This window comes from Gopherus evgoodei, chromosome 3 (genome assembly GCF_007399415.2).
Source record: "Gopherus evgoodei ecotype Sinaloan lineage chromosome 3, rGopEvg1_v1.p, whole genome shotgun sequence".
In the NCBI taxonomy this organism is placed as follows: domain Eukaryota; kingdom Metazoa; phylum Chordata; order Testudines; family Testudinidae; genus Gopherus; species Gopherus evgoodei.
In genome coordinates this window covers 64839710-64867481 of record NC_044324.1, presented here as the reverse complement: position 1 = coordinate 64867481, position 27772 = coordinate 64839710, and the positions used below count along the sequence as shown (strand labels likewise).

The 27772-nt window shown below is 42.8% G+C and overlaps 1 protein-coding gene across 1 annotated transcript in view; it reads right to left on the bottom strand.

Moving 5' to 3' along the window:
- The window catches only part of COL19A1 (collagen type XIX alpha 1 chain), a 237489-nt gene that overhangs the window by 170326 nt on the left and 39391 nt on the right, over positions 1 to 27772 (bottom strand). The window contains exon 7 of the mRNA XM_030558321.1: positions 22076 to 22129. Within this exon, the coding sequence (XP_030414181.1) occupies positions 22076 to 22129 (54 nt within the window). The remainder of the gene's footprint in view (positions 1 to 22075; positions 22130 to 27772) is intronic.

Below are 27772 nucleotides of genomic sequence, written 5' to 3'. Positions count from 1 at the left end.
TGCAGTTATTTTTTGTACATAATTCTACATTTGTAAACTCAACTTTCATGATAAAGAGATTGAACTACAGTACTTGTATTAGGTGAATTGAAATATACTATTTATTTTGTTTTTTACAGTGCAAATATTTGTAATCAAAAATATAAAATGAGCACTGTACCTTTGAATTCTGTATTGTATTTGAAATCAATTTGAAAATGTAGATAACATCCAAAAATATTTAAATAAATGCTATTCTATTCTTGTTTAAAAGTGCGATTAATCGTGATTAATTTTTTTACTCGCTTGACAGCGTTACATTTTACACTTATTTATTTAAAAATATGGTACACGTGAAATGAGCATGTGCTAGGAAATAAATCCTATTTGTCTGATCTGACAGTGGCTCTCAACCTTTCCAGACTACTGATTTATCTTGCATACCCCCACTTTTTACCTCACTTAAAAACTACTTGCTTACAAAATCAAAAATAAACACACACACACACACACACACACACACACTAGAGTCACAGCACACTATGACTGAAAAATTGCTTAGCTTCTCATTTTTACCATATCAAATAAATCAATTGGAATATAAATATTGTACTTATGTTTCAGTGTATAGTACAGTATATAAGAAGTATAAACAAGTCAGTGCCTGTATGAAATTTTAGTTTGTACTGACTTCCCTAGTGTTTTATGCAGTCTGTTGTAAAACTAGGCAAATATCTAGATGAGCTGGTGAGACCTCTGCGAAGCCCTAGGGATACATGTACCCTGGTTGAGAATCACTTATCTATGATATTCTATTGAAAACAAAGACAGTGCAAATGAAAAACATGAAAACACTTGCTACTGAGTATTGAGAATAAAACAAGCAGGCCTTTCTGTTTACAAATTATTCTAAAAGATTCATAATCTTGTATAGAAAATTAAGTCTAGGCAGATGGATATTTCTATCATCTGTATTAATAAAATGGACAAGATTTTCTAGTGATATTAAACTCTGGACAAATTGATAGAGTTTTGTAACTGTACTTTTTTCCTTAATCTGTCCAAAGAGAAATTCTTTAAGTCTTATACAACATTGCTTGATTTACACAGCTTTAGAACAAATCTAAACCCCACTAAAGTTCACAGAACTGGAAGTCATTTAAAAACTTATTGAAATAACATCTGAAATGCAGAAATTGTAAATGTTAGTTTAAAATGTGTTCTATAACTGTAAAGGATTATTTAGGTTGAAAAAAATGGCCACACTTATTTAATATAATATATGATGACTACTATATTAACGATAACATTTGGGGCCTTGAGTAAAGAACACTAAAAGAAACACTCTTGGTCAATAATGAAGGCCTGAAGGCCAAATGCCTTATCTGAAGGAATTATTTTTGTCCAGAACGGTTTCATCTATTCATCAGTTCCCTCTGCTCAAGATTCAGTGGGCCAGATCCTTAGCTGGTGTAAACTGGTATATGTCCAATGATTTCAGCTACCGTGTACTCGCAAGGAAAATGTCAAATAGCTACACCAATGCAAACATTCTGGGTGTCTAGCCTAAGGTGGTGATCTTCATCAATCAGAGCAATATTTGTTCTGATAACATCATGGTGGTTATACTAGCTAGCTGAGAAACATGTACCAACTACAGATTCAATTCAAGTAGTTCAGAGATACAGTTTTTATTTGCCTAGTGCCATTTGGAAGTAAAGATTGTTCTCATGGCTGTATTCCTTATTTGGAAGTCCCTCGATATATTCTAGACATGCGTTAATAGGCTATTTGGATTAGGGAGGATATATACACAGTGTATTTAGAATTCGAATAGTTGGATAATTTCAGATCTCTAAACCCAAATATCGTTGAGTCTAAATATCAAGCATGAGATTCCCATGGGATTAGCCCCACATCAGCATTACTAATCTTGAGGGGTCTTTCAAATAGAGGGAGGAGTGTAGCAGCTCAGTAGCCTTCTAATCTTTTCCCCTGCCCCCTTTCTTACAATGTATTTGGGAGTGGCTGGTTCTTCTCCAGTCTTTTTTATGGGGCAACTGAGGGCATTGCACAGCCACATCTCCAGGGGGAATTGGCTATCTGCATGCCCACCAGCCCTATTCTGCTGCAGCTAGGTGGGAATGGCTCAAATTGCTGTCATCCTTACTGCACTAGGGTTGAAAGCTGTGATACCCTCAGACAGCACTGAACATATTATGCCACCAGATTTTCAAGGTGCTCAGCACCTATTGAGAACAAATGCCCAAAAAAGGAGCTGAGATCCTTTGAATATCTGGTCCGTAGTAAATAGGGAACACTGACCTCAGTCTTAGTGAGTTATATCTCCATTACAGTATTCTCTACACCTGCAAGAATCAGGAGCAAGGAGCCAGGATCAGCACACTGATAACTGAGACAGCATCTCCCACAGGACAGTTCTGAGAACTACCACAAAGTGTTTTGGATGAGATTTATCATTTTTTCTAAAAAGTGTTGATTGCTTGGGGAGAAATCAGCTGTGGATAATAGATGTAATTATACATTTTTCTGGCTGTGCCCCTTTCTTTCTCTTGTACGGCTCAACATAAATGCCACTAGCACACAACTTAAAAGAATCTCTATTGTCTAGGTAGGAAGCTCCTCCAGCCACTTTGTGGCATTACCAACATGACCTTGTCATTGCAAAATAGCTACACATTTTTTGTTAAAGTTCTTGTAGCCTAATCCTAGTCAAGCTCACTGGCTTGCATTACTACTCTGGAAAAATACCCAATCTAAAATATAATGAAAAACTGAAAAAATTAGTCACAGCCACTATTACACTATAGAACTACGGTCTAAGGCTCTATGGGTTGACATTAATCAAAGGTGAGACAGGGCTACAGTGCAATATTATCTCTACTGCTGTTGCTGTTTTGCATATAGTCACCCTAAAGGCAATAGATTACTGAACAACACACACATCAACTTTTCATAGAATCATAGAAGATTAGGTTTGGAAGAGACCTCAGGATGTCATCTAGTCCAACCCCCTGCTCAAAGCAGGACCAACACCAACTAAATCATCCCTGCCACTGCTTCACCACCCTCCTAATGAAACAATTTTTCCTAATATCCAATATAGACTTCTCCCACTGCAACTTGAGACCATTGCTCCTTGTTCTGTCATCTGCCACTACTGAGAACAGCCTAGCTCCATCCTCTTTGGAACCCCCCTTCAGTTAGGGGAAGGTTGCTATCAAATCCCCCCTCGTTCATCTCTTCTGCAGATTACATAAGACCAGTTCCCTCATAAGTCACGTGCCCCAGTGTCATTTTCGTTGCCCTCTGCTGGACTCCCTCCAATTTTGTCCACATCCTTTCTGTAGTGGGGGGCTCAAAACTGGATGCAATACTCCAGATGTGGCCTCACCAGTGCCAAATGGAAGGGAATAATCACTTCCCTTGATCTGCTGGCAATGCTCCTATTAATGCAGCCCAATATACAGTTCCTTCTTGGCAGCAAGGGCACACTGGTGACTCATATCCAGCTTCTCATCCACTGTAATCCCCAGGTCCTTTCCTGCAGAACTGCAGTTTAGCCCCAGCCTATAGTGGTGCATGGGATTCTTCCATCCTAAGTGCAGTACTCTGCACTTGTCCTTGTTGAACCTCAGATTTCTTTTAACCTAACCCTCCAATTCATCTAGGTCACTCTGGACCCTATCCCAACCCTCCAGCATATCTACCTCTCCCCCCAACGTAGTGTCATCCACGAACTTGCTGAGGGTGCAATCTATCCCATCATCCAGATCATTAATGAAGATGTTGAACAAAACCGGCCTCAGGACAGACCCCTGGGGCACTCCACTTGATACTGGCTGCCAACTAGACATTGAGCCATTGATCACTACCTGTTGAGCCTGATGATCTAGCCAGCTTTCTATCCATCTTATAGTCATTCATCCAATCGATATTTTTTTAACTTGCTGGCAAGAATACTGTGGGAGCCCATATCAAATCTTTGCTAAAGCTTTTCTCCTTCTTTTCCTCCATTCACTATTGTTAAAAGACCAAACAGGAATACTGAGTAAACAAATAGTTTCCTGTAGAGACAATTGTGAAATCCTTTCTTTAGTAATCAGAGTGTTATTTTGAATCTTATAGCATAACTAATAAGCATTTACACTCTACACAAATATATTCTAATCTGTTAATCTAAACCTAGTCTACACTACAAATTTATGTCAGTATAAACTATATCGTTCAGGGTTGTTATAATGTAGTTATACCAGCCTAACCCCTGGTGTAGACAGGAGAGCTTCTCCCATTGACTACTGCCTCTCAGAGAGGTGGAGCACCTGTGCTGATGGGAGACGCTCTCGTCACCATAGGCAGTGTCTTCACTAGGTGCTAGAGCTGCATCCCTCTAAGAATAGACAAGCCCTTATCTCTTCTCTACCTCCTGTAACGTGTGATCTGTATCTAGATCATAAACTCTTTGGGACAGAGATTTCCTTTTCTTTTATGTTTATGCAGCACCCAGAATAATGGAGCTTAGGGCCTCTGTTTGTTAACAAAGTCTAAATAATTAGAAGGTGTTTGCCCCAATGAGTTTTGCATACTTCTTACATGTCTGCAGCTCTTCGACGCAGCTGTCACTTAAAGATATAGACAGTTAAATGAAAACCTATCACTGAAAATTGCAGTTAATGAAAATACTTAAGCATTACTGGCAATAAAGAAAATATATAACTTACACTAAAAGGAAATATGTAAAATTAATCCCCAATGTAACTTATTTAGCAAGTCACACCAGGGATACATTTGTCCCAATTAGTGTTCAAGTGTGCTCTCCTGTTCCAAGTTAAAGCAATTCCCCTCTCATTTGTGGAACATTGCAAGGGATTTGACAGTAATTCACAGAAGGAACAACAGTGGAAAAAAACCATTGAGTTTGTGAACTAAAAAATATCAGCTGACTGGGCTCTCTGTACCACAACTGAAAAAATCTGGCTTCTGTTAACTATTTTATGATTACAAATCAAACACCTGTGTTACCAGCTATACTACATGTGTGTGACTGCTGAACCATCTGCAGTACACACCTTTTGCCAGTTGCTTTACTTAGTGTGGGTTACAAATGAGTTCATTCGAGAGAAAGTCAACAGGAGAGTTATCAAACACTTTTTCTATTTTAGGAAGCTCTATACAACGGCAACAATTATGACTGATGATTATTCAAGACTTGGCCCAGTCTCAGACAGTTGTGTTGGGCTATTCAGTTCAGGTTTCAAACATGCAACCTGAGTGGTGTGTGTTCAGGAGTATTGGCTTGCAATGAACATTTTGACTAGCTCCCATTGTGAAAATAAATCACATTTTCAGTCCCTATTATTGATTTTACTATATGAAGAATCTAAATATAGACAGCCTTTATGTCTGACAACTGGATATTTGCCAGTTAACAAATACTATCTGTGTTTGAATAATGTAGCTCTATGTACAGCTTTGTGGGGAATAAAAACAACAAATAAAACAAAAAAACCCACCCACATTGTTATAACAAAAAAGTCATGTTTGAGCTGGTTTCACTGAAAGCAAATAAAGTTTGGCTGTGAAAAACTGTAGATCCAACCGCCGAGGGACCAAAGATTATTATAAAAGTCTTCCCCTGGGTTCTCCTTTGCACATTTACAGATCTTCCAAAGTTTAAAGTCTGGCAATGGTGGAGTTATAGTTCAATTCATTACAACTCACAGCAGCGAACAAAATCACCTGCAGCCTCAACATAATTCATTAAATATAAAAGACTACTTTCTGGGGCTTGTAGAAAGCTTTTAAAATTTCTTCCAGGTAAATAACTTGACTACAAGGTATAAGCCACATAGGATAATTCCTGCGTTACCTTCCTAATTTAAAAAGTAGTTTATTCTATTGCCTGTAGCAAAATTTTCTATCAGAACCAATCAATGACCCATCAAGCTGCAATCTTGCCTTTGGCAAAGTCCAACAGACAATCCTTCAAAGAAAAAAAAAACATGAAACAAAACTAGGCATAATGTGCTTGACAATTTCTGGAAATGCTACTGCATGGGGAGAAAAATTCCTCCCTGACATACTTGGGGACTAACTCTGATTAGCCTGTGGCACTGATGGCAACCGGGAGAGGAGCAAGACTAGAAACAAGGTGGGCTTTTCTTCACATACGGCACTACAAAAGCACAGCTGCACTGGTACCAGTGTAGTGCTTTAGTGAAGACGCTACTCCTGTCAGCATAATTAATGCACTTCCCCCAAGATGTGGTAGCTGTGTCAATGGGAAAAGTTCTCCCATCGACATAGCACTGTCTACATGGGTGGGGGGTTAGGTTGGTATAGAATCATAGAATATCAGGGTTGGAAGGGACCTCAGGAGGTCATCTAGTTCAACCCCCTGCTCAAAGCAGGACCAATTCCCAACTAAATCATCCCAGCCAGGGCTTTGTCAAGCCTGACCTTAAAAACCTCTAAAGAAGGAGATTCCACCACCTCCCTAGGTAACCCATTCCAGTGCTTCACCACTCTCTGAGTGAAAAAGTTTTTCCTAATATCCAACTTAAACCTCTCCCACTGCAACTTGAGACCATTACTCCTTGTTCTGCCATCAGGTACCACTGAGAACAGTCTAGATCCATCCTCTTTGGAACCCCCTTTCAGGTAGTTGAAAGCAGCTATCAAATCCCCCCTCATTCTTTTTTTCTGCAGACTAAACAATTCCATATCCCTCAGCCTCTCCTCATAGGTCATGTGCTCCAGCCCTCTAATCATTTTTGTTGCCTTCCGCTGGACTCTTTCCAATTTTTCCACATCCTTCTCGTAGTGTGGGGCCCAAAACTGGACACAGTACTCCAGATGAGGCCTTACCAATGCCAAATGGAGGGGAATGATCACATCCCTCGATCCGCTGGCAATACCCTACTTATACAGCCTAAAATGCCATTAGTCTTCTTGGCAACAAGGGAACACTGTTGACTCATATCCAGCTTCTCGTTCACTGTAACTCCTAGGTCCTTTTCTGCAGAACTGCTTCCTAGCCATTCGGTCCCTAGTCTGTAACAGTGAATGGGATTCTTCCGTACTAAGTGCAGGACTCTACACTCATCCTTATTGAACCTGATCAGGTTTCTTTTGGCCCAGTCCTCTAACTACATTGCTCAGGGGTGAGGATTTTTCACACCTATGAGTGACAGTTACACTGATATAGGTCTTTAGTGTAGACCTGACCAATTACAGAAGCTTTAAAAAAATGTGGGTATAATATATGGCCACTGTGCGGAATGGTAGTTGTTGTCAGGGCCGGCTCCAGGCACCAGCATTCCAAGCAGGTGCTTGGGACGGCAATCTGCAAGGGGCAGCAGTCTGCGCGTTTTTGCCCCCAAGCAGTGCGCCGAATTGCTGCTGCGGACAGTGGGGGCAGTTGTGTGTCGTTAGGGTGGCACGCGCATTTCCGTGGTGGTGGCAATTCAGTGGCAGCTTCTGTCTTCAGCCAGAAGACAGAAGCTGCGCCGCTGCAGACAGCTGAACATAGAAGCTGCCACTGAATTGCCGCTGCCTTGGAAATGCACATGCCACCCTAATGGCACACGGACTGCCGTCCACAGCGGCAATTCGGCGTGCTGCTTGGGGCAGCAAAAACAGTATTGCCGGCCCTGGTGGTTGTTATGCAAGGATGTAGAGGGTAGCTACATTCTCCATTCTGGGGATGCTGCTGGGACGTACCCTGAACAGACTAGTGTAGGCTGCTGCTTGTTGGCAGCTCTCATTACTGTATTACATAACATTTAAATACAAAACAATCTAGTTGGTAAATATAAGCTCTCTGTGCCTTAATAAGAGACCCATGAACACTACAATTTGAGTTCTGGATTAAATACACCTCTACCCTGGTATAACGCAGTCCTTGGGGGCCAAACAATCTCACCGTGTTATAGGTGAGGTCGCGTTCTATCAGGGTAAGGAGAGGAACCACTCCCTGCTGCAACTCACCTCCGCTCTGCCTCCACCTCCTCCCATGAGCATGCCACAGCTTTGCTTCTCCCCCCTCCCTCCAAGACTTGCCGCATCAATTAGCTGTTTGGCGCAGAAAGCTTGGGAGGGAGGGAGAAGTGCAGCTGTGGCGCTCATGGGAGGAGGCAGAGTGGAAGTGAGCTGGAATGGGGGCCCCAGGGAGGGCTGCAGCAAGTAACGGCCGGGCGCAGAGGAACTGCTTGCGGTAGCACGAATTCAGATATAACAGGGTAAAGCGGCCCCCTCCCCCAAAGCGCTGCTTTACTGTGTTATATCGATATTCGCATTATATCAGACCGCATTATATCGGGGTAGAGGTGTAGTTGTAAGCACTGTATAAATATTTCCAGTATTGCTAACCCCGAACATTAAAAAAAATAATCATGAGTCTGGTCCCCAAAAATCATGAGAATGGCTTAAAAACCATGAGATTTTAAAGAAGTTATACTTTTGACTTCTCTTTATGAGCATTTAGGGTCCACTCAGGTTACATTTTCATGATTTTTCTCTGTAGCTGTGAAGGCTAAAACTTACTTTAAAAATAGTAATAATGAAGCTGAGATTCTCATCTATTCACATGACTCCAGAAGCTGGGGTTTTAAGAAAAATACCGGCTGTTGGACTCTCAATAATATTATAAGATTTGGCAACGCTGTACAGTGGTGCCAAATTCAAGCTGTGGCTGAGGCATGAAGATAAAGCTAGTCCTAATCTACAAAGGGAAACAGAGGCAAGGAGCAGGCGAGACTGCCACATTTGCTTGCACAAGGGGCTTGGAGGGTGCCCTCGAGGGTGGATGTGAATGGCTACTCCCCAGGGAGAAGTGTGTGAACTGCCCCTGAGGAAGAGAACTTGGCAACCAGCCAGAAACAACAACTGCTGCTGCTGCCTGCATCAAAAAGGTAGATGCCCAGGCGTGGCTCCTTGCAAACCAGCAGAAGATCAGCTGCAGCCTCAGCAATAGCCCAGCCACAAATTTAGAGAAGGAGGAATCCTTCTAGGGTTAACTAGGGTTAACACTGTCCAGTTTTTAACAGGACAAACTTGTTTTTGTACTTACTGGCCAGTTAAAAGATTTGACATGCCAGACTAGGGACATGTTAGAGGGCTCTACAATTCACACTCCTGTACTACGGCTGCGGCCCTGTGTTAGGATAAGGTAAGAAAAATGATAGCACATAAAAATACAGTGTGTATGACAGTGTGTGTAAAATCATTTTCTAGAACACTCTAGTGAGAATTAGCTACAGCAGCACTAAAAGCATTTTTGTTGGGGAGGGACGCTGGTGTAACACTGACAGACCCTAGTCATCAGCAGGCAGGATCCAACCTAGGACCTCTGGAGCTAAATGCATGAGCTAAAAGCCATACGGCTGTTACCTAAGGCTGCAGAGCAGACTCATTAATCTCTCTCTCTAAGTGATCTCAGTGCTACTAGAAGGGATAGAACATCACACCCAGAAGGTGTGCTGGTTACACTAGCAGTAGCTAGTTTTTCTGCATCTCAGAGGTGACAACCCTAAAGAGCACATTCCAGCTACAAGACCTTAGACAGAGACCCCAGACCTCAGATCAAGATCCTGGAGCATACCCTAGCAGAAAGGACTCCAGACAGGACCAGCTAGCATACCTTAGATTACAAAGTCTACCAATGAGCAGTAGTTGTTTTGTTTAAATCACATCCTTACAGGAGGTACATCAGCACAGTCCAAAAGCATCTACCACAGAGCTGCTGAGCAGTACCTATAAGTATTGGTATTAGACTTCTGTGTTCAACTTGCATTTTTCCCTTACTGTCATTTTTCTACTTCTTTGATTTTTAGGGAGATAAGAGGAGCAGAGAAGCCTCAGCAATGAGCTTCCTTAAGTGCATGAAGCATGTTCTAGATGCTGGGTCAGATACACAGGCCTGCAGTTGAAGTAAAAGAAGATAAAGGATGCCCACAACAAAGAAAATGGAAGCCCCTGTGTACTAACACTAGCCAGCAGAAAAGCAATCACCAGCACCATTCTTTCCAGCAACATCACTTCTGACTACAGAACTCCCTTAGCCAGTGCCCACAGAAGTAATCCAGCTACACGAGGCTCTTTGTCAAGAAAAGAAGCTGCACTGTTGCAGGTGTCTGAAGCTTAAGAGACTGGGAACTGAAAAATCATAAGTTGTTCAGCTATACACAAAATCTGAACTACAAAAAAAACACCCAATATGGCAAAAATAAGTCCAAGTAGCAGATAGTTCTCTGGAATCACATTTGTGATCAAAGGCTATTCAAAACACAACTTGCAGTTAAAAATATACAATGCTCCCTGAAACAACCAAATAAGTCTTGGAAAATGCAGTGGTCAAGAATGAGTCTGCCTATCAAGATTTTTCACACAACATACAAACTCAAAGTATCAGAGTTTTTATGGACTTCGCTCTTTTCAGGTAAATCCACGTCTTCAATGGATTCAACATAAGAAGAGCTCTTCAGTCAAATTACGTGCAGGCATCACTGAACATACATTAGTAGAAATAGAAATATCTCAGATATACAGGAGACTCAGAGCAACCCAGCTGTGATGGCAGATGAGTGCATGACATTAAACAGCTACTTGGTCTTGATCATGTGCCTTCATTTAGTGGTAAAATGAATAGTCTACAGAAGCTAATCCATCCAAATCACTGCACTGGTAAAAGTAGCATAGCAACCCTTCAGGACCATAATCTAAGACATTCTCTGAAGACTTCTTGCAGAGAAACTGAATTTGTTTTGCATCTAACTGAGTCCTTACCATACTGGGAGAAATGAACATTTACAAATCAGGCAGAGACTGTAAATTGCTCACCAGCTGCATGATTTCTGCTACAGTCTCATCAAGAGTGGTGGCTATTAAAGTCACTCAAGTACACACCTGGGTGAAGAAAAGAAGGTAATGTGGGCTTCACCCATTCAATATTTGGAGGTTTGTAGATGTTCGTTAGGGTCAGTTGTCAGATTCTTATTGCAGTAATAGAAATTTCCATGGCCTTCGATTCTTCAAGGACTGAGACATCTTTAAGACTATGCCCATTGCATACAGCAAGGCCACACTTCGCAATGTTCAAGGTGACATGTATTTTATATCTTACAGCTTGCCATAGTCTGCATCTTGAGTTTCTTGTACAGCAACAGTGTAATTCTCCTTAAACACTCTTGAAAGATAGTCACACTTAGTATATGACAAAAAATTTCCACATTAACTTTGTACACGAGTATAGCTATCCTTATGGCTCTTTGACGCTAGACATGGACTCTTAAATTTCACATTGCTAATTATACTGAGACAGTAAAAAACCAACATCCCGTAGCCTTCTGACGACATTCATTGTGTTAATCAATAATGTGCAACAGAAGCACCACATTCATGTCAAATTCCTTAAGAATTTGGGGCCAAAGGGACAAGCATAGTTGTCACTGCTGTACATTCAACAGGGAAGATCCCAAAAAGCTGGTATGAGATGATAGTCATTTCCCTTCTCAAACATGGGATACTACCATATGACGCCAGCAACTGTCCCCCAATATTACTACTCTCTGCAACTCATAAGGTAACAGAGAGGGTTTTGCCAGCTCATCTCATCCCTATTTTAGAGGCCATCCTGCCAAATGAAAAGGCTGGTTTTAGACCAGGAGGAAGTTGCTGAAACCATGTTCTTGCCATGACTAGTTACATCAAGGCTGGCTTCTAGTGGAATCTAAAAACTGGAACAGCATTGATAAATTTATTGGCCACTTATGATATGGTATCGTGATATGAGCTATCAGGGGTCATCAAATGCTATAGCACTATGTCAATCCTGGCCATAAAGCCCCATCTTTTTGAATGGGCAGATCAGCAAAATATTCACCCTCAATGATATTTAACCTCAAGGATTCATGCTGGCTCCTTCACTATTCACACTCTACAAGGCAGCATGAATGGAGGGAGGGGAGACAACATGGCAGACAGACACACACACCCTGTGTGAGAGAGAGAGAGAGAGAGAGAGAGATGCATATTGCCCCTTTAAGTACGCTGACCTCACTCTAAGTAAACTGCCTGTTAAGTAGATCAGCAAGTTGAGACAGCAGCTGTTCCCAGGAAGCTCCCTCCATCCTGAGTCGTGTCTGGTCATTCCTTCCACCATGGAGATGAGGTAAGTGAGGTGCAGGAGCAGGAGGAGGAGAAGAAGGGGGACACCCTGACATTAGCCCCCTCTCTCTTTCCCCTGCACAGCAAGCAGGAGGCTTCCGGGAGCAGCTCCCAGGCAGAGGGCAGGAGCAGGACATGGCAGTTGGAGGAGGAACAGCTGAACTACCGGCAATTGCTAGCCTGCTGGGCAGCTGCCGCACAGGGAATTTAGGGGAACGGGGAACTGATAGGGGGCTGCCAGTCCACCCTGGTTCCAAGCCTTCACCAGCTAGCTCCAGCGGGCTGCTCTTCCTGCTAGTAGTGGAAAAAAGCAGGTGGCTGCCAAACAACATTATAAGAGAGCATTTTAAGGGAGCAATTTTAAATAAGCATGTTCCCTAATTGATCAGCAACGTAACAACAAAACAACGTTAACCAGGACAACTTTAAGTGAGGAGCTACTGTAATATCGGGCTATTAAGAAGGCAATCCTGTCCTAATAACACCCACCATCACCAGATACAGAAACAGATCTTAAGATGATTAAAGAACTTTGTTTGATGGCATTCTGTCTGGCAAGAAATCACTTATCAATAGTTCTGGTTCTGAAATCCCCATTTCTTTATTGTTCTGTCTTTATGGTCCCCACTTCTCTATTGTTTGTCTGTGTGATCTCTGTCTGGGTCTTTGATTTTTTCTGTCTGTTACAAAATTAGTTTTTCTAGGTGCAAATTAATTAAGGTGGTGACGTATGATTGGTTAGAGAATTTTGTTACAGCATGCTAGGATTGGTTAGTAAAATTTTAGAAAAATGATTGGTTAAGGTATGGCTAAGCAGGATTCAAGTTTCACTATATAAATCGGGGTCCAAGTAGGAGACTATCTGAAGGACCAGAAGAAAAAGAAAAAAGGAAAGACCTGGAAGAAGAACTCACTTCTAAGAAACAGCCTAAGATCAAAGCTGCAAAGAATCCCCTGCATAACCATAACGTGCAGCAACCAGAATCCAGACAAGACTGACCTTACCTGGTCAACAGGGAGAGTCTGCCTGCCTGATCAGGATTGGTGAGCATAGCATTGTATGCTTAGCATATGTATTCTGCTTGGTAATTGTTAATAAATAGAGGATAAGAATATTAGTATGTAAGGCTCTTTCACTGGTAAAAGGTCCTGCAAACCTGCAAAGAGTATGTCCTGAGTCCTAGGAACTTGGTAAAGACGGGTGTGAGTAGAAGAGAATTTTGTGCGGGTAACACCCTGAGACCCTCCCCTTTCTTGGGATCTCAGCCTGGTCTCCAGCCACAGCCAAATGTCTACACTGTAATTTTATAGCCACACAGCCGAAGCCCAAGCCACCTGACCTGAGCCAGCTGTGCATGTTTCATTCCAGTATAGACCTACCTTGGATGACTAAGGCTTGTCAGTAGCACTGTTTGAGTGGATTTTCCTTGAGCAGAGCGGTGTCAGGGCACCTTTGCCTCAAGCGGGAGACTAATAAGGCCTGTAAAACACTGTCACAGTCACATTTGATACTAAGGTTCCATTTACACGTTTTCCAAATGGTTAATAAAGAATTCATAGATGTTTATAAGCAAGTTACAGACAAACAGTAAATATTATAGATGGTTATAAGCAACCTATTGAGCTGTTGGAATCTATAAATATTAACTATTAAACCATCTACTAATCATTTATTAACCCTTAATAAAATATAAATGGAACCTTGACACATCTATAAGTGTGACAGAATTTAACGTGAATAAAACCATCAGTCCCTACAAAGACTGAAGAGGCATGATAGTGTCCTTGGACTTGAGAGAACCAAAGTTTGCACAGACAGAAATTCCCATTTCCATAGCTCAGAGAGAATTCAATACCATAAACAAAAGAATCAGAATTGTAGGACTGGAAGGAATCTTGAGAGGTCATCTAGTTCAGTCCCCTGCATTCAAGGCAAGACTAAGTATTATCTAGACCGGAAGTGGGCAAACTACGGCCCGTGGGCCACATCCAGCCTGCGGGACCCTCCTGCCCCGGGAGGCTAGCCCCCAAGCTCCTTGCTGCTGTTCACCCTCCCCTGGAGCCTCAGCTCGCTCCACCGCCATGCTCTGGGCAGTGGGGCTGCGAGCTCCTGGGGCAGCGCAGCTGCAGAGCCTGGCCTGATCTGTTGCTCTGTGCTGTGCGGTGGCCTGGCTGGCTCCATCTGGGCGGTGCAGCTGTAGTGCCACCAGTGCTCCAGGCAGCGCAGTAAGGGGGCAGGGAGCGGGGGTGGGGTGGGAGTTGGATAGAGGGCAGGGGAGTTTGGGGTGGTGGTCAGGAGGCAGAGGTGTGGACAGGGGTCAGGGCAGTCAGAGGGTGGGGAACAGGGGGGTTGAATGGGGGCAGAGGTTCCAGGGGGGCAATCGGGAATGAGAAGAGGGGTTGGATGGGGCGGTGGAGGGCAGTCAGGGGCGAGGGGTCTGGAGGCAGTCAAGGGACAGGGAGAAGGCGTGGTTGAATAGGACAATGGGGGCAGTCAGTTGTGGGGGTTCTGGGGGCGGATAGAGGATGGGAGTCAGGCCACAACCCCCTCCCGAAACCAGCCCTGCATACAATTTCTGAAACTGGATGCGGCCCTCAGGCCAAAAAAAGTTTGCCCACCCCTGATCTAGACCATGCGTGACAGATGTTTGTCTAACCTGTTTTCAAAATTCCATAATGACTGAGATTCCACAGCCTTAATTTATAAGGGGCAGGGGATATCGCAGTCAGAGGCTTGCTATGCGAAAGAGGTCACCAGTGCAAAAGTTTGAGAACCACTGTTTTATGTACTTGAAAACTTATGTCCCTCCTCAGGCTTCTCTTCTCCAGACTAAACAACCCCCCGTCCCCTAATCTTCCCTCATGGGTCATGTTTTCTAGACCTTTAATCATTGTTCTTGCTCCTCCCTGGACTTTCTCCAATTTGTCCATATCTTTCTCGAAATGTCGCATCCAGAACTGGACACAATGCTCCAGTTGAAGCCTAATCAGCCTGGAGAAAAGCAGAATCATTACTTCTCGTGTCTTGCTTACAACACTCCTGTTAATACATCCCAGAATGTTTGCTTTTTTTGTTTGCAAGGATGTTACACTATAGACTCATATTTAGCTGCTGATCCAGTATGATTCCCAGGTCCCTTTCTGCAGTACTCCTTCCTAGGCAGTCATTTCCCATTTTGTATGTGTGCAACTGATTGTTCCTTCCTAAGTGGAATACTTTAGATTTGTCCTAGTTACTTCAGACCATTTCTCCACTTTGTCCTGATCATTTTGAATTTTAAGCCTATCCTCCAAAGCACTTGCAATCCCTCTGAGCTTGGTATTGTCCACAAACTTTATAAGTGTACTCTTTATGCCATTATCTAAATCAATGATGAAGATACGGAACAGAACCAGACCCAGAACCAGGACCGGCGCTAGGCTTTTGAGCGCCCTAGGCGGACGGCAATTTCGCAGCTCCACGCACTGGTCCCGCAGCTCCGGTGGAGCTGCCGCAGTGGTGCCTGCGGGAGGTCCACCGGATGCGCGAGCAGCCGACTGTCCACAGGCACGACTGCGGCAGCTCCACAGGAGCTGCCTGCCACCCCCTTCGGACACCCTGGACTGCCAGCAGCCGTGGCGGCGCCCTGACCCAGGGGACACCCTGGACTGCCGGCAGCCGCGGCGGCGCCCTGACCCAGGGGACACCCTGGACTGCCGGCAGCCGCGGCGGCGCCCTGACCCAGGGGACACCCTGGACTGCCGGCAGCCGCGGCGGCGCCCTGACCCAGGGGACACCCTGGACTGCCGGCAGCCGCGGCGGCGCCCTGACCCAGGGTCAGTGCGCCTCCACGGCAGCTGGCAGTCCGGGGTTTCCCTGGGCCAGGGGACCCCCTGGGTTGCCGGCTGCCGCGGCGGCGCCCTGACCCAGGGGACACCCTGGACTGCCGGCACCCGTGGCGGCGCCCTGACCCAGGGGACACCCTGGACTGCCGGCTGCTGCGGCGGCGCCCTGACCCAGGGTCAGTGCGCCTCCACGGCAGCCGGCAGCCCGGGGTTTCCCTGGGCCAGAGGACCCCCTGGATTGCCGGCTGCTGTGGCAGTGCCCTGACCCAGGGGGCCTCTGGGCTGCCGGCCGCCACGGCGGCGCCCTGACCCAGGGGACCCCCTGGACTGCCAGCTGCTGCCGGCAGCTCAGACTCACTCTCTGTCCCAGCAGCAGTGGCTGCTCAACCATTTAAAAAAATTTTGGGGGTGCTTTTTGGCACCCTCAAATCTCGGCACCCTAGGCAACCGCCTAGTCCGCCTAAATGGTTGCACTGGCCCTGCCCAGAACTGATCCCTGCGGGACTCCACTTGATATGCCCTTCCAGCTTGACTGTGAACCACTGATAACTAATCTTTGGGAACCATTTTCCAACCAGTTACGCACCTACCTTATAGTAGGTCCATCTAGGTTGTATTTCCCTGGTTTGTTTATGAGAAGGTCGTGCAAGACACTATCAAAAGCCTTACTACAGTCTTCAGTAATTCAGAGCCACAGTTTGAGGGGGAGGCAGGGTTTAGAGAGATAAGCTTCCCAGTTCACTCTCAGAGTACAGTTGCTCTCCCTGGACATTAAGGTGGGGAGAAAGTGGGCAGGGCAGGCCTCTGGTATCCCAGGCAAGTCTTACTCACAGTCCTAGTTCTCTCCCTGTGGATACTTCTGCTTCAGCAGCTACTAACTGACTGTTTTCTTACAACCAATCTCTCCTTTACTCACCCACACAGCCTGACTACCAGAAGTCCCTTTTAAGCAGGTCCTCCATAGGGAGAATGCCAGGCAACTGTTGAGGGGCAGGGCCTTCTGAGCCCAATACCATTCCACCACTCTTGTAACCTTATTGTGGGCTCTGTAAAGTCATCATACATAGATAAAAGAGGAACAATCCTAACAATGAGATCTGCACAGTCTCAAGGGAGTAGTAGTGTCTTCTGGGCTCAGGATGGTACTTGAGCTGTGAATGGAGATTATAAAGAGTATGCAATGCTCCTTTTTCTTCCCATCTGACCTCAGACATAAGTTTAGACAGCAAAATGATGAATGTTTTTATTCATATAAGCATGGGCTTCTTTTAATCTTGCTAAACTATTTACATTACTAATACATTGCAAGAGTAAATCCATCTTGCAGAACCAAATGTGCTGCAATAGTGCATATTTTGCTGCTTTTAGAGAGCTTATATCACTCAAAACCTTCCTTTTTGAAAAATCATTGAAATATCTAATAGGTTGTCAGTCCATAATGTAGCCTATATCCATTAGCATAAAAATTAAGTTAGTTCATTTACAACCATCTGAAAGTCAGATATTGCAAATTTACAACAATCAACAATTCAGTATTTTCAAAATGTAGTTTATGGAGCATATATACATTATCATGAATGAAAATACCACGGACAAAAGAAGTGATTACTATCAAATTCTTCATAGGAAGGAGGGTAGGAAAGGAGGGTAGGAAAAAACAAAACCGAACTGTCTAAGTAGCATCCATTTCACCTGTTATACTGACCTCAAATAATTTGCTACTAATTACTGACCATCAGATGGTTGCAGGGCCGGCTCCAGGCACCAGCTTATCAAGCAGGTGCTTCGGGAGGCAACTGGGAGCGGGGCAGCACTTTCAGGTATTTGGCGGCAATTCGGTGGAGGGTCCCTCACTTCCTCTGGGAGCGAAGGACCTCCCGCTGAATTGCCACAGATCGCGAACGCGGCTTTTTTTTTTTTTGGCTGCTTGGGGCGGCAAAACCCCTGGAGCCGGCCCTGGATGGTTGTTGGGCGCTTTAGGTTTGCTACAGTGAAATAAGTGATTAGCAAACATCACCTGAAATGTAAATATACACTGTCAATAATTGTTTTTATGCAATAAAAGTTTTTTGCAATTATTTTTACTAATCTGCTCAATTTATCTTTAACCCAAGGAGCATGCCTGTGCCAAAGGACGAGGGGCTCCCTCGTATCTAGCAGTGAGTCTCAGCTGGCCTGACCAGCTCAGTGTATCCCAACTCACGTTGTCAAACTGTATCTAAAAGATGTCATGGAAGATATGATAGAATGACATGCTAGTCATTAATATTATTGCATGGTGTATGTAAATTATAACTATGTGCTAGAAATATGTTCTTAAAATGTGTTTGGAAGGTAGGGCATAAGGCACCCTGCCCTAGACAAAGGAACATGGTTCTGCCTGCTTGAATGTGTCTCCAATGTATACTAAGCAAAGAAAGAAGATAGAAGTACATTTCCATAAAAGGCAAACAAAGCCATCAGACTAGTTTGTGGGGGAGATAACCACTTAACTATCATAGTGGCAAGGAGGAAACTGCAAAAATTAACATCGACTCAACTCCCAGGTGGACACAGCAAACTGAGTCCCTAGGAGGGCTTCCTGCCTTGACAAAAGAAACTGTGAGGATAGAAGCAGAGAGAGAAAGCCATTTTGGCATATTTCACCTGAGGAGGTAATGAAACCAAGTACTTTAGGCTCTGTGTTGTATCCTGGCTAAGGACTGGGCAACCATGCTGGAAGAACAACTGTGATGAGAAAACTACTCCAAACAAAAGTTTCTTAAGTTAGGTTTTAGTCACAGAAACATATTTTTTTTATTTTTGTTTGTTTGTAACCATTTCTATCCCAATTCCTTCTACTTGGTATCAGCTGACTGCAAGTTCTTTGTTAATAAACTTAATCTTGTTTTATTACATAACCATCTCAGTGCAGTGTTTCAAACTGAAGAGTAAAATCCTCCGCCAAACCAACAGGCTGGTGCTAGGTACTGTCTGTTTAAAGAAGCAGCAAACTTGAAAAAAAGGTTTTGTGAAGGACTAAGCACTGCGGAAAAGATGGTTTTGGGGAGACTGGAAATTGGAAGGCTACTGGTGTCACTGCACAAAGAATAGCCAGGCTAATAGAAGCCAGGGTGAAGTCATTGTGCTGTAAGCAGACTGCTGGGGGCAGGGATCTAAGCTGCACAGTACAGAAGCACCTAAGGCTACAGGGCAGGTGGTGATATAACCCCTTAATTGTTTGGATGAACCCCCCAAAGCATCACAGTACCTCATTATTCAGACAATTTACACCCTGCATAGGTTGGTGGTTAATTTTTTTAAAACAGTTCTTGACATGCTTTAACCTAGCAGTTTCAGATTTAAAATTTAGTTCACTTTTAATTTAATATTCTGACAATTCAGCTCTAACTTGTTCTGAAATGAAAAAGGACTACAATGCTCAGGAAATCTGGAAAGTTCTGATATTTCAAACAGACCACAGTTTTGGGGAGACAATAAAACTGCAGTAAACTGAGCAAGGACCCAAACAATCAACATTAACTCTGGATACCAAAGAAAGATTACTGAATGCAGTTACAACATTCATGTCAGGGAAGGAACAGCTTCTTCTGATAATTTAGGCAAATTACTTGGAAAAATTGAGTTTATACCTGTTTTTATCATGGAAACCACAGGAAGTAAGTGTTTTATTATGGGAATTAAACAGAGCTTATCCTAATGCAAGAAGACTTTTACAATTCCCTCCTACCCCCGAAGAATCTAAATTGTAAAAATTTACATAGACAAAATATTTTGGAAGAAGCTACACTTCTAAAAGACAAATGTGAAGTCAGAGAAAGAGCCAAGTACATACGATATTTCCATTTTTATTTTGTGTCATTGCTGACTTTCTACTTTGCATATTTTTAGCAATTTACAGATGGGAAGTGGTTGCATAGAAAGCCTCTGACAATCATTTTCTTTATTGGTGCATGCACATGGAAATCCTCCCAGACTGCACATCTCTGCAGGCAAAGAAGCAAATACCTTCTTAAATACCATTCACAACTGGAACCCCCAAAGACTTAATGGGTGCCACGCACTACCTTCGATAAAAAACTGACCAACAAACCATTTTGACTGACATCGTAAGAATAGCCTGATCTCTAGATCTTGCTCAAATGACTCACTCCTGAGGCACACCAAATTTCAGAAAAATCTGACTAAGCATGTTGAGTTTAGAGGACTTTGTGTAAAGTTCAATCCTTAAAGACCAGTGGTAATGCAACCTTAAACCTTAACTATAGTGGCACTGCTGCACCACTATTCTGGTAGCAACAATCAGGCTACGTCTTCACTACTCGCCGTATTGGCGGGTAGCAATCGATTGCTCGGGGATCGATATATCGTGTCTCATCTAGATGAGATATATCGATCCCCGAATGCGCTTATATCGATTCCGGAACTCCACCAACCTGAACGAAGTTGCGGAGTCGACATGGGGAGCCGCGGACATCGATCCCGCGCCGTGAGGATGGTAATTCGATCTTAGATACTTCGACTTCAGCTACGTTATTCACGTAGCTGAAGTTGCGTATCTGAGATCGATTTTCCCCTGTAGTATAGACCAGCCCTCAGTCACTTCCAGATTCCATTGGAATTAAATTGATAACCTGATGGTGGATGCTCTTTATTCCAAAACCAACCCTCAGAGCCATCCAGTCCCCTATTATATTGTTCTATTTTAAAATGTAGCTATCAGTAGTAGGCTCCAAAATTCAAATTGTAATTAAACTTAATTTTAAAATATATTTCACAATTTATTTCTGATGCAAAGAGCTTCTCATTTTATAATTTCAGACTGCTGGGTTTCAACAAATGGGTAAAGTTTACTTTTAAAATGGTAAAAAAAATTATAAAATATAATTACAATAAGTTGTATGGGGAAGTTTAGGTGATACTGAAACTGAATTGTCAGATTCTTAGAGAAGTTACTCGCTGTTCTCTGCCTAATACTACCAGCATGAAATGCTCATTACATTTCATACTCATCTTATTACAGATAAAACCACTGAGATGTATTTGTATTGTTGAACTGCATTAGTGAGTTCTTAATCCCAACTGTCCTATTAACTTTCATAAACAATCTTTTCAATTAGTAATTGAATTTAAGTCATTTAAACCTGAGGGTCAATTCCATTCATAATATTGTACCACTCCGCCCCTAAATTACCAAATTCTCACCCTGAGTGATAAACAGGCTGGCAGATTCTTAAGGAGCAAACTGCACTAATTTACAGCTTGGAATCCCCAGGGGGTTTCATTCATAGGATAAAAATCCCTTTAGCCTGGATCCAGCACTTCCCCTCAGCTCAGTTTTATGTTCCTCATGCGTTTCCAGGAATCTTCTTGGGCGGGGAGTTGGTGACGAACCACAATGATGTCACTCCCCTGCCTTAAATAGCTTTTGTATATGCTTTGTCTCAAAGCTCGATTCCCACGCCAGTCAGTGGAAAAACACTGGTATCTCAAGACGGAGTCCAGCACCAGATGACCAGGTCACATGTGCCTGTAGTGTCACAGCAGCCATAATTCAGAGGCTGTTTATAGCATCCTTCAGGAAGGCCTCCCTCTCTTTCCCCTTAGTGTGAAATAAGCTTCTTATAAGGCCTATTATCAGAGGGGTAGCCGTGTTAGTCTGGATCTGTAAAAGCAGCAAAGAATCCTGTGGCACCTTATAGACGAACAGACGTTTTTGGAGCATGAGCTTTCGTGGGTGAATACCCATTTCCTCAGATGCATGTCTCAAAGCTCGATAAGGCCTATTGTTCTCCCTAATGGTTTATTAACTTGAATGGGCCCTTCCCAGCCAGCCATCTAGACTGAATCTTTTGTCTAGTGGGTGTTCCCCAGGTGTAAACACATTTGAAACACAGATACATAGTCAATATTTCTCACTTCACATACAAAAATTATACATGCATATTAGTAGGACAATCCTACTCAGTAAATCATAACCCTCAATAGCTTACATGACCTATCTTACATAAATGAATCATAGTTATTCCACAATCATATCATATAATATCTCTATGAAGAATATGGAGTGTAGTGTCATACTTACCTTTTCCCCAGGAACACCAGAAACACCATTTTCTCCTTTAACACCCACTTCACCCTAAAAGATAAATTGCATATTTAGAGATCTAAGTTTTCTGAGTTTGCCTTGCTACCAAGGCAACATGTTATTAACACATTGTTTATTTCCCATGTATATATAGTTCTGTTTTCTATCAAACTTTAGAAGATATCACAAAATGGTGCTCTCATTGTGAGAGCACTGTTTAGTGAAAATATGAGCTATGTAAACTTGGGGAAAAAACCTGATGGCATAATATTAAGAACCTCACTTAAAGAAAAGCAATTCAGAATTAAGGCCCAGTAAACACTTTATACACATGCTTAACTTTGCTACCCCAAGCACTCCCATTGATTTCAGTCATTGTAATAACACTGATCATTGTGGTATTAAAGTTGTACCTCTGGGTGGGCACTTCTGTCATAATTTGCATTATAATGAAAAAGGCGAGATTTGTATTTTTCTACATTGCAGATCCATAAGGGCAAGATTTGTATTTCTGTAACAGGGTTATGTATATACAAACATCAGACCTAATACCTTCACTCCTCATTAGGATATATCAGAGAAAAGAAGAGTGTGTTTTAATCAAAGAATCATAGAAGATTAGGGTTGGAAGAGACCTCAGGAGGTCATCTAATCCAACCCCCTACTCAAAGAAGGACCAACACCAACTAAATCATCCCAGCCAGGGCTTTGTCAAGCCAGGCCTTAAAAATCTCTCAGGATGGAGATTTCACCACCTCCCTAGGTAACCCAGCTAAGCTCCATCCTCTTTGGAACCCCCCTTCAGGCAGGTGAAGGCTGCTATCAAATCCCCCCTCTCTTCTCTTCTGCAAACTAAACAAGCTCAGTCTCCTCAGCCACTCCTCGTAAGTCATCAGTTTTCTCATTTTATAGAATGTTTCAAAAATATAGGGGCCAAAATCCTACTGTCCTAAAACAAAACTCCCTTTCACTGCTGGATTTAGCCCAGTGTCTACATATATGCTACATGCAGCTAATATTTCTACTGCTACCAGCTCATTTCTGTAGCTAATATTTCTTCTTTTTTTAAGATGCTAATAGTCAGGGGCAAAAGAAGTTCTCACTAAACTGGAATATCCATACCTCTTGCTAACAAGTCCTTTAAGGTTAAATTCATCTACTCCCCCTACTTAAAAACAAGTATAAAATTTGTTGGGGGTTTGCTAAAAGATTTACTGGACTAATCCTCAGCTAGTCTACATGGGCATACCTCACTAACTTCAACGCTTCTAGAGCAATTTATAATAACTGAGAATCTGGATTTTTTTTTAAAGTGAAGAAAATAACACACACTTAAAACTTCCTTAGTAATTTCAAGTATGACAATCTGTAAAGTTTTGAAATTAAAATGAGGGAAGATAACAAAAACACTGAATCAATATTAGATACTCTAATAATCACAAATGAAAAGTTTTTCTGCTCTTATCTAAAAGAGAAACATTTTTCCTAGCAATCAACAGCTCAATTCCACAGCCCCTTTTCAGTCAATAGCCCATATGACAGTAATCCCACTGATTTCAATGGCATTACTCACATAAGTGCTACTCAGTGGAAGAAAAAGGTTACAGAATTAGACACCAAGGAAAGAAAAGAAAAAAAGTTTAGGTCATGTCTTCTGGTTATCAGTTTCTAAAAGCAGGAGATTTCTCCAGGTGACTACTACCTGAACTTTGATGTGAACCTACTTGGTTGCCTATAACCCTTGCCCTTGTCTTTGTCTCTTCCTCTCTTGCCACAGCATCCATTCACAGAAACCCACAGAAATGACTGCACCTGCACAAGCCAGCTAGCAACTCTTACTTAATGGCATGTGAGTGGGATCAGCAAATCAAGCAAAATGAGTTACACATGTGTATTCAGCTACATTCCATGCAAAAATTCAAATCCAGTGAATTGAAGCAATGATTAGTTTTTTTCATTTTTTTTATATTGAAATTGCCTTGAATAAGTTATGTTAAGTTAGTTCAATCCCAACAGCAGAATAAAATCTTCAGTATGTGAATGACAAACAGCCACTGGCACTATGAGAGGGTGAACAGCAGGAATGACTCTTGTTTCCTTGCCTAATCACCCACATCATACTTTGCTTCCTGTGCCACTTTCAGCTAAGAGAGACCAGAACCATTTTATATTCAGCAGAATATTTTTACATATTATATGCTATAAATTCATAGTTCTATATACTACTTATGTAAAAAAAAAGCTCTAAGTGTGAGTGACTTACTAACTAGTCAACCATGGTAAATTTACACAGCTGTTTCAGAACAGTAGATAGATTTTCCTCCTAAAGACCTTAAGACAACTATATTCCATAGCAAATTGGATTATGAGTTTATTCCTGTATCATATAACTGTGATTTTAATAATCAGAGTGCAAAGCGTACAGATTATACTTTGTTATACTCCCTATACAAGAATGACTGAGCTTTCGTACAGATATCAGGAGAGACTAAATAGCAGAAAAAAGAATCAGTAGGGGTATGAATGGACGAATGGATAGGAAGGTGGATAGAAAGCTGGCTAGATCATCAGGGTCAACAGGTATTGATCAACATCTCAATGTCTAGTTGGCAGCCGGTACCTAGCAGAGTGCCCGATGGGTCAGTCCTGAGGCCAGTTTTGTTTAACATCTTCATTAATGATCTGGATGATGGGATGGATTGCACACTCAGCAAGTTCACGGATGACACTAAACTGGGGGGGAGAGGTAGCTACACTGGAGGGTAGGGATAGGGCCCAGAGTGACCTAGACAAATGGGAGGATTGGGCCAAAAGAAATCTGATGAAGTTCAACAACGGCAAGTGCAGAGTTCTACATTTAGGATAGAAAAACCTCATGCACTGCTACAGGCTGGGGACTGACTAATTAAGCAGTAGTTCTGCAGAAAAGGACCTGGGATTAAAGTGGATGAGAAGCTGGATATAAGTCAACAGTGTTCCCTTATTGCCAAGAAGGCTAATTGCATATTGGGCTGCATTAGTAGGAGCACTGCCAGCAGATTGAGGGAAGTGATTATTCCCCTCTATTTGGTAAGGTGAATCTACTGGTGAGACCACATCTGGAGTATTGCATCCAGCTTCGGGCACCCCACTACAGAAAGGATGTGGACAAACTGGAGATAGTCCAGCGGAGGGCAACAAAAATGATTGGGGGGCTGGCGCACAAGTGGAGGCTGAGGGAACTGGGCTTATGTAGTCTGCAGAAGAGAAGAATGGGTGGGGATTTGATAGCAGCCTTCAACTACTGAAGGGAGGTTCCAAGGAAGATGGAGCTAGGCTGTTCTGAGTAGTGACAGATGACAGAACAAGGAGCAATGGTCTCAAATTGCAGTGGGAGAGGTCTCAGTTGGATATTAGGAAAAATTATTTCACCAGAAGGGTGATGAAGCACTGGAAGGTGGTGGAATCTCTATCCTTAGACGTTTTTAAGGCCCAGCTTGACAAAGCCCTGGCTGGGATGATTTAGCTGGCGGTGGTCCTCCTTTGAGCAGGGGGTTGGACTAGATGACCTCCTGAGGTCTCTGCCAACCCTGATATTCTATGATTCTATGTACATTATTATTTTATCTGCTGTTATTCTATTACAATCACCATGCTTTGCTTTTCATTCATAGGCCTCAAAGCAGTTTACAAAAGGTGAGCATGCATCACTATCTCAAAATTACAGATGGGGTGACTGAGGCACAGAATCAGTGGCAGAGATGAGGAAAAAACAGGTTCACTGATTCCCAGCCCTATGCTCCATCTTCTAGACCAATGTTCCTTGTCCCAGTGCATGCCAGCAATACACTGAATACTGAATGTGTGCTTTATAAATATAAACAAATAAATTAACAACAAATGAGTGCAATAATAGAACAGAATTAAAATCAATGACTTAGAGAGAAACTATCAGCAGCAATTTTTAATCAGGCAATTTTGAGCTTTCCAAAATACTCAGACAAAACAGACTGATTTCACTAGACACCCATCATTTGTTGGCTCAGGGTTAAAGAAACTTGGATTTAATGGCAGGATTCTAAAAAAACCACATTTGTTAAGTATGAAACTACAAGGCTAATAATAAGTAATATGGGGAATATTTTCAAAGGCACAAAAGGGAGTTGGGCACTTGAGTTAAGAATCTGATTATAAAGATTACTGGTGATTAAAGATATCAAAAATTAGAACCATACTGTAATTACAGTGTAACTACACTGCACTGTAACAAATGTTCATGCACTATGAAATATAACTGATTAATATAATCTGACAAGATTAGTGGTCTAGTTGTAGAAGAAAATCTGAGTTCAAAACCTGAGCTGTGTGAGCCTGCAGGTTATGGTGAACTGAATCCAAATATTTTATTTACAAAGATTGGAAGCAAACCCATCTATTTGTGTTGTTTGGAAGTTATACCATAGTTGAATACATTCTGACAACCACAGGAATCCCATCTCTCTCCCTTGCATTGTGGTCCTTTCTATTACCAGCCTCTTCTTTCAATTACTGTGAAATCCTTGATGTTTTGAGTTGAGAGAAGATAAAACACCTTGAGGGTTAGGCTCAGGTGACCTTGCACCTCTCCTGGAGACAGGCAGCCTTTTCCTCTGATACTTGAGAGGGGGCGTGGTTTCCGGTTGCCTCTTCCCCTACTTTTTATCTTATTGAAGGGACCATCAGGAATGGACAATCACCAATACACACCAAAGGTATTGGAGAGAGGCCAGGACACAACTGACTCTTGGATAGGTAGCAGGAAGGGGACACACTAATCCCAGGCCACTAAGGCCCAGATCCACAAAGGGACTTATAGGTAGGCACCTAATAATGTGATTCAGAAAAGCCAGCAAGTTAGGTGGAGAGCTGCCTAAAATAGCCAATGGAAGATGCTGAGGAGAGGGGTGTGTCCTAATCCCCCCACCCCTTAGGGACTTAGATGTCTACATCTGGGTTTCAGAGAAGCACCTATCTCTGCTAGCAATCCACAACCAGGAACCCACTCCTGGAGTCAAGTGGCTTAGGTGCCTACATAATTTCTTATGAGAAAGAGTTAGGCACCTGCCTCTCTCCACATAAAACAGTGGCTGGAGATAGTGGTGGTGCCGCCACCCACCTTATAACCTTTAACTCAGTAGTTAGAGCACCCACTTGGAATGTGGGAGACCTAGGTTCATTGACCCCCTCTAATTTGAGTGGAGAAAGGATTTGAACAGGGGTCTCCCACCTCTCAGCAGGGTGCTCGGATCACTGAGTTATGGGATAGTCTGATGTGGGACTCCCTCAATCTCTCATATTGAAGTTGTTCCACTTTGGATAAATACTTCAAGAGGCACTGGACCTGAGAGAGAAAGAGAGAAAATGACTCTGTAGCTGGTGGTTGGGGCATCCACTGGGGAAGTGGAAGACCAGGGTCCCATTGCCCTGCTCCAATTACTCTAATTATTTAAAAAGAGAAGGTGAAGATATTTGAGAAGGCCTCACAGACTTTCCCTTAGTACAAACATAGTCCTTCAGGTTTATGGATACATCTCAAACCTTGAACACAGGGTCAGTTTGAAGGGGATAAAGGGTACAATACAATATTTCCCACTGTCATTCAAAACTGCTCAGTCCTATGGTCCTGCAGACGGAGTGTTACACCAAGAGCCTTAGCCTTGTGAGAGTAGAGAACCT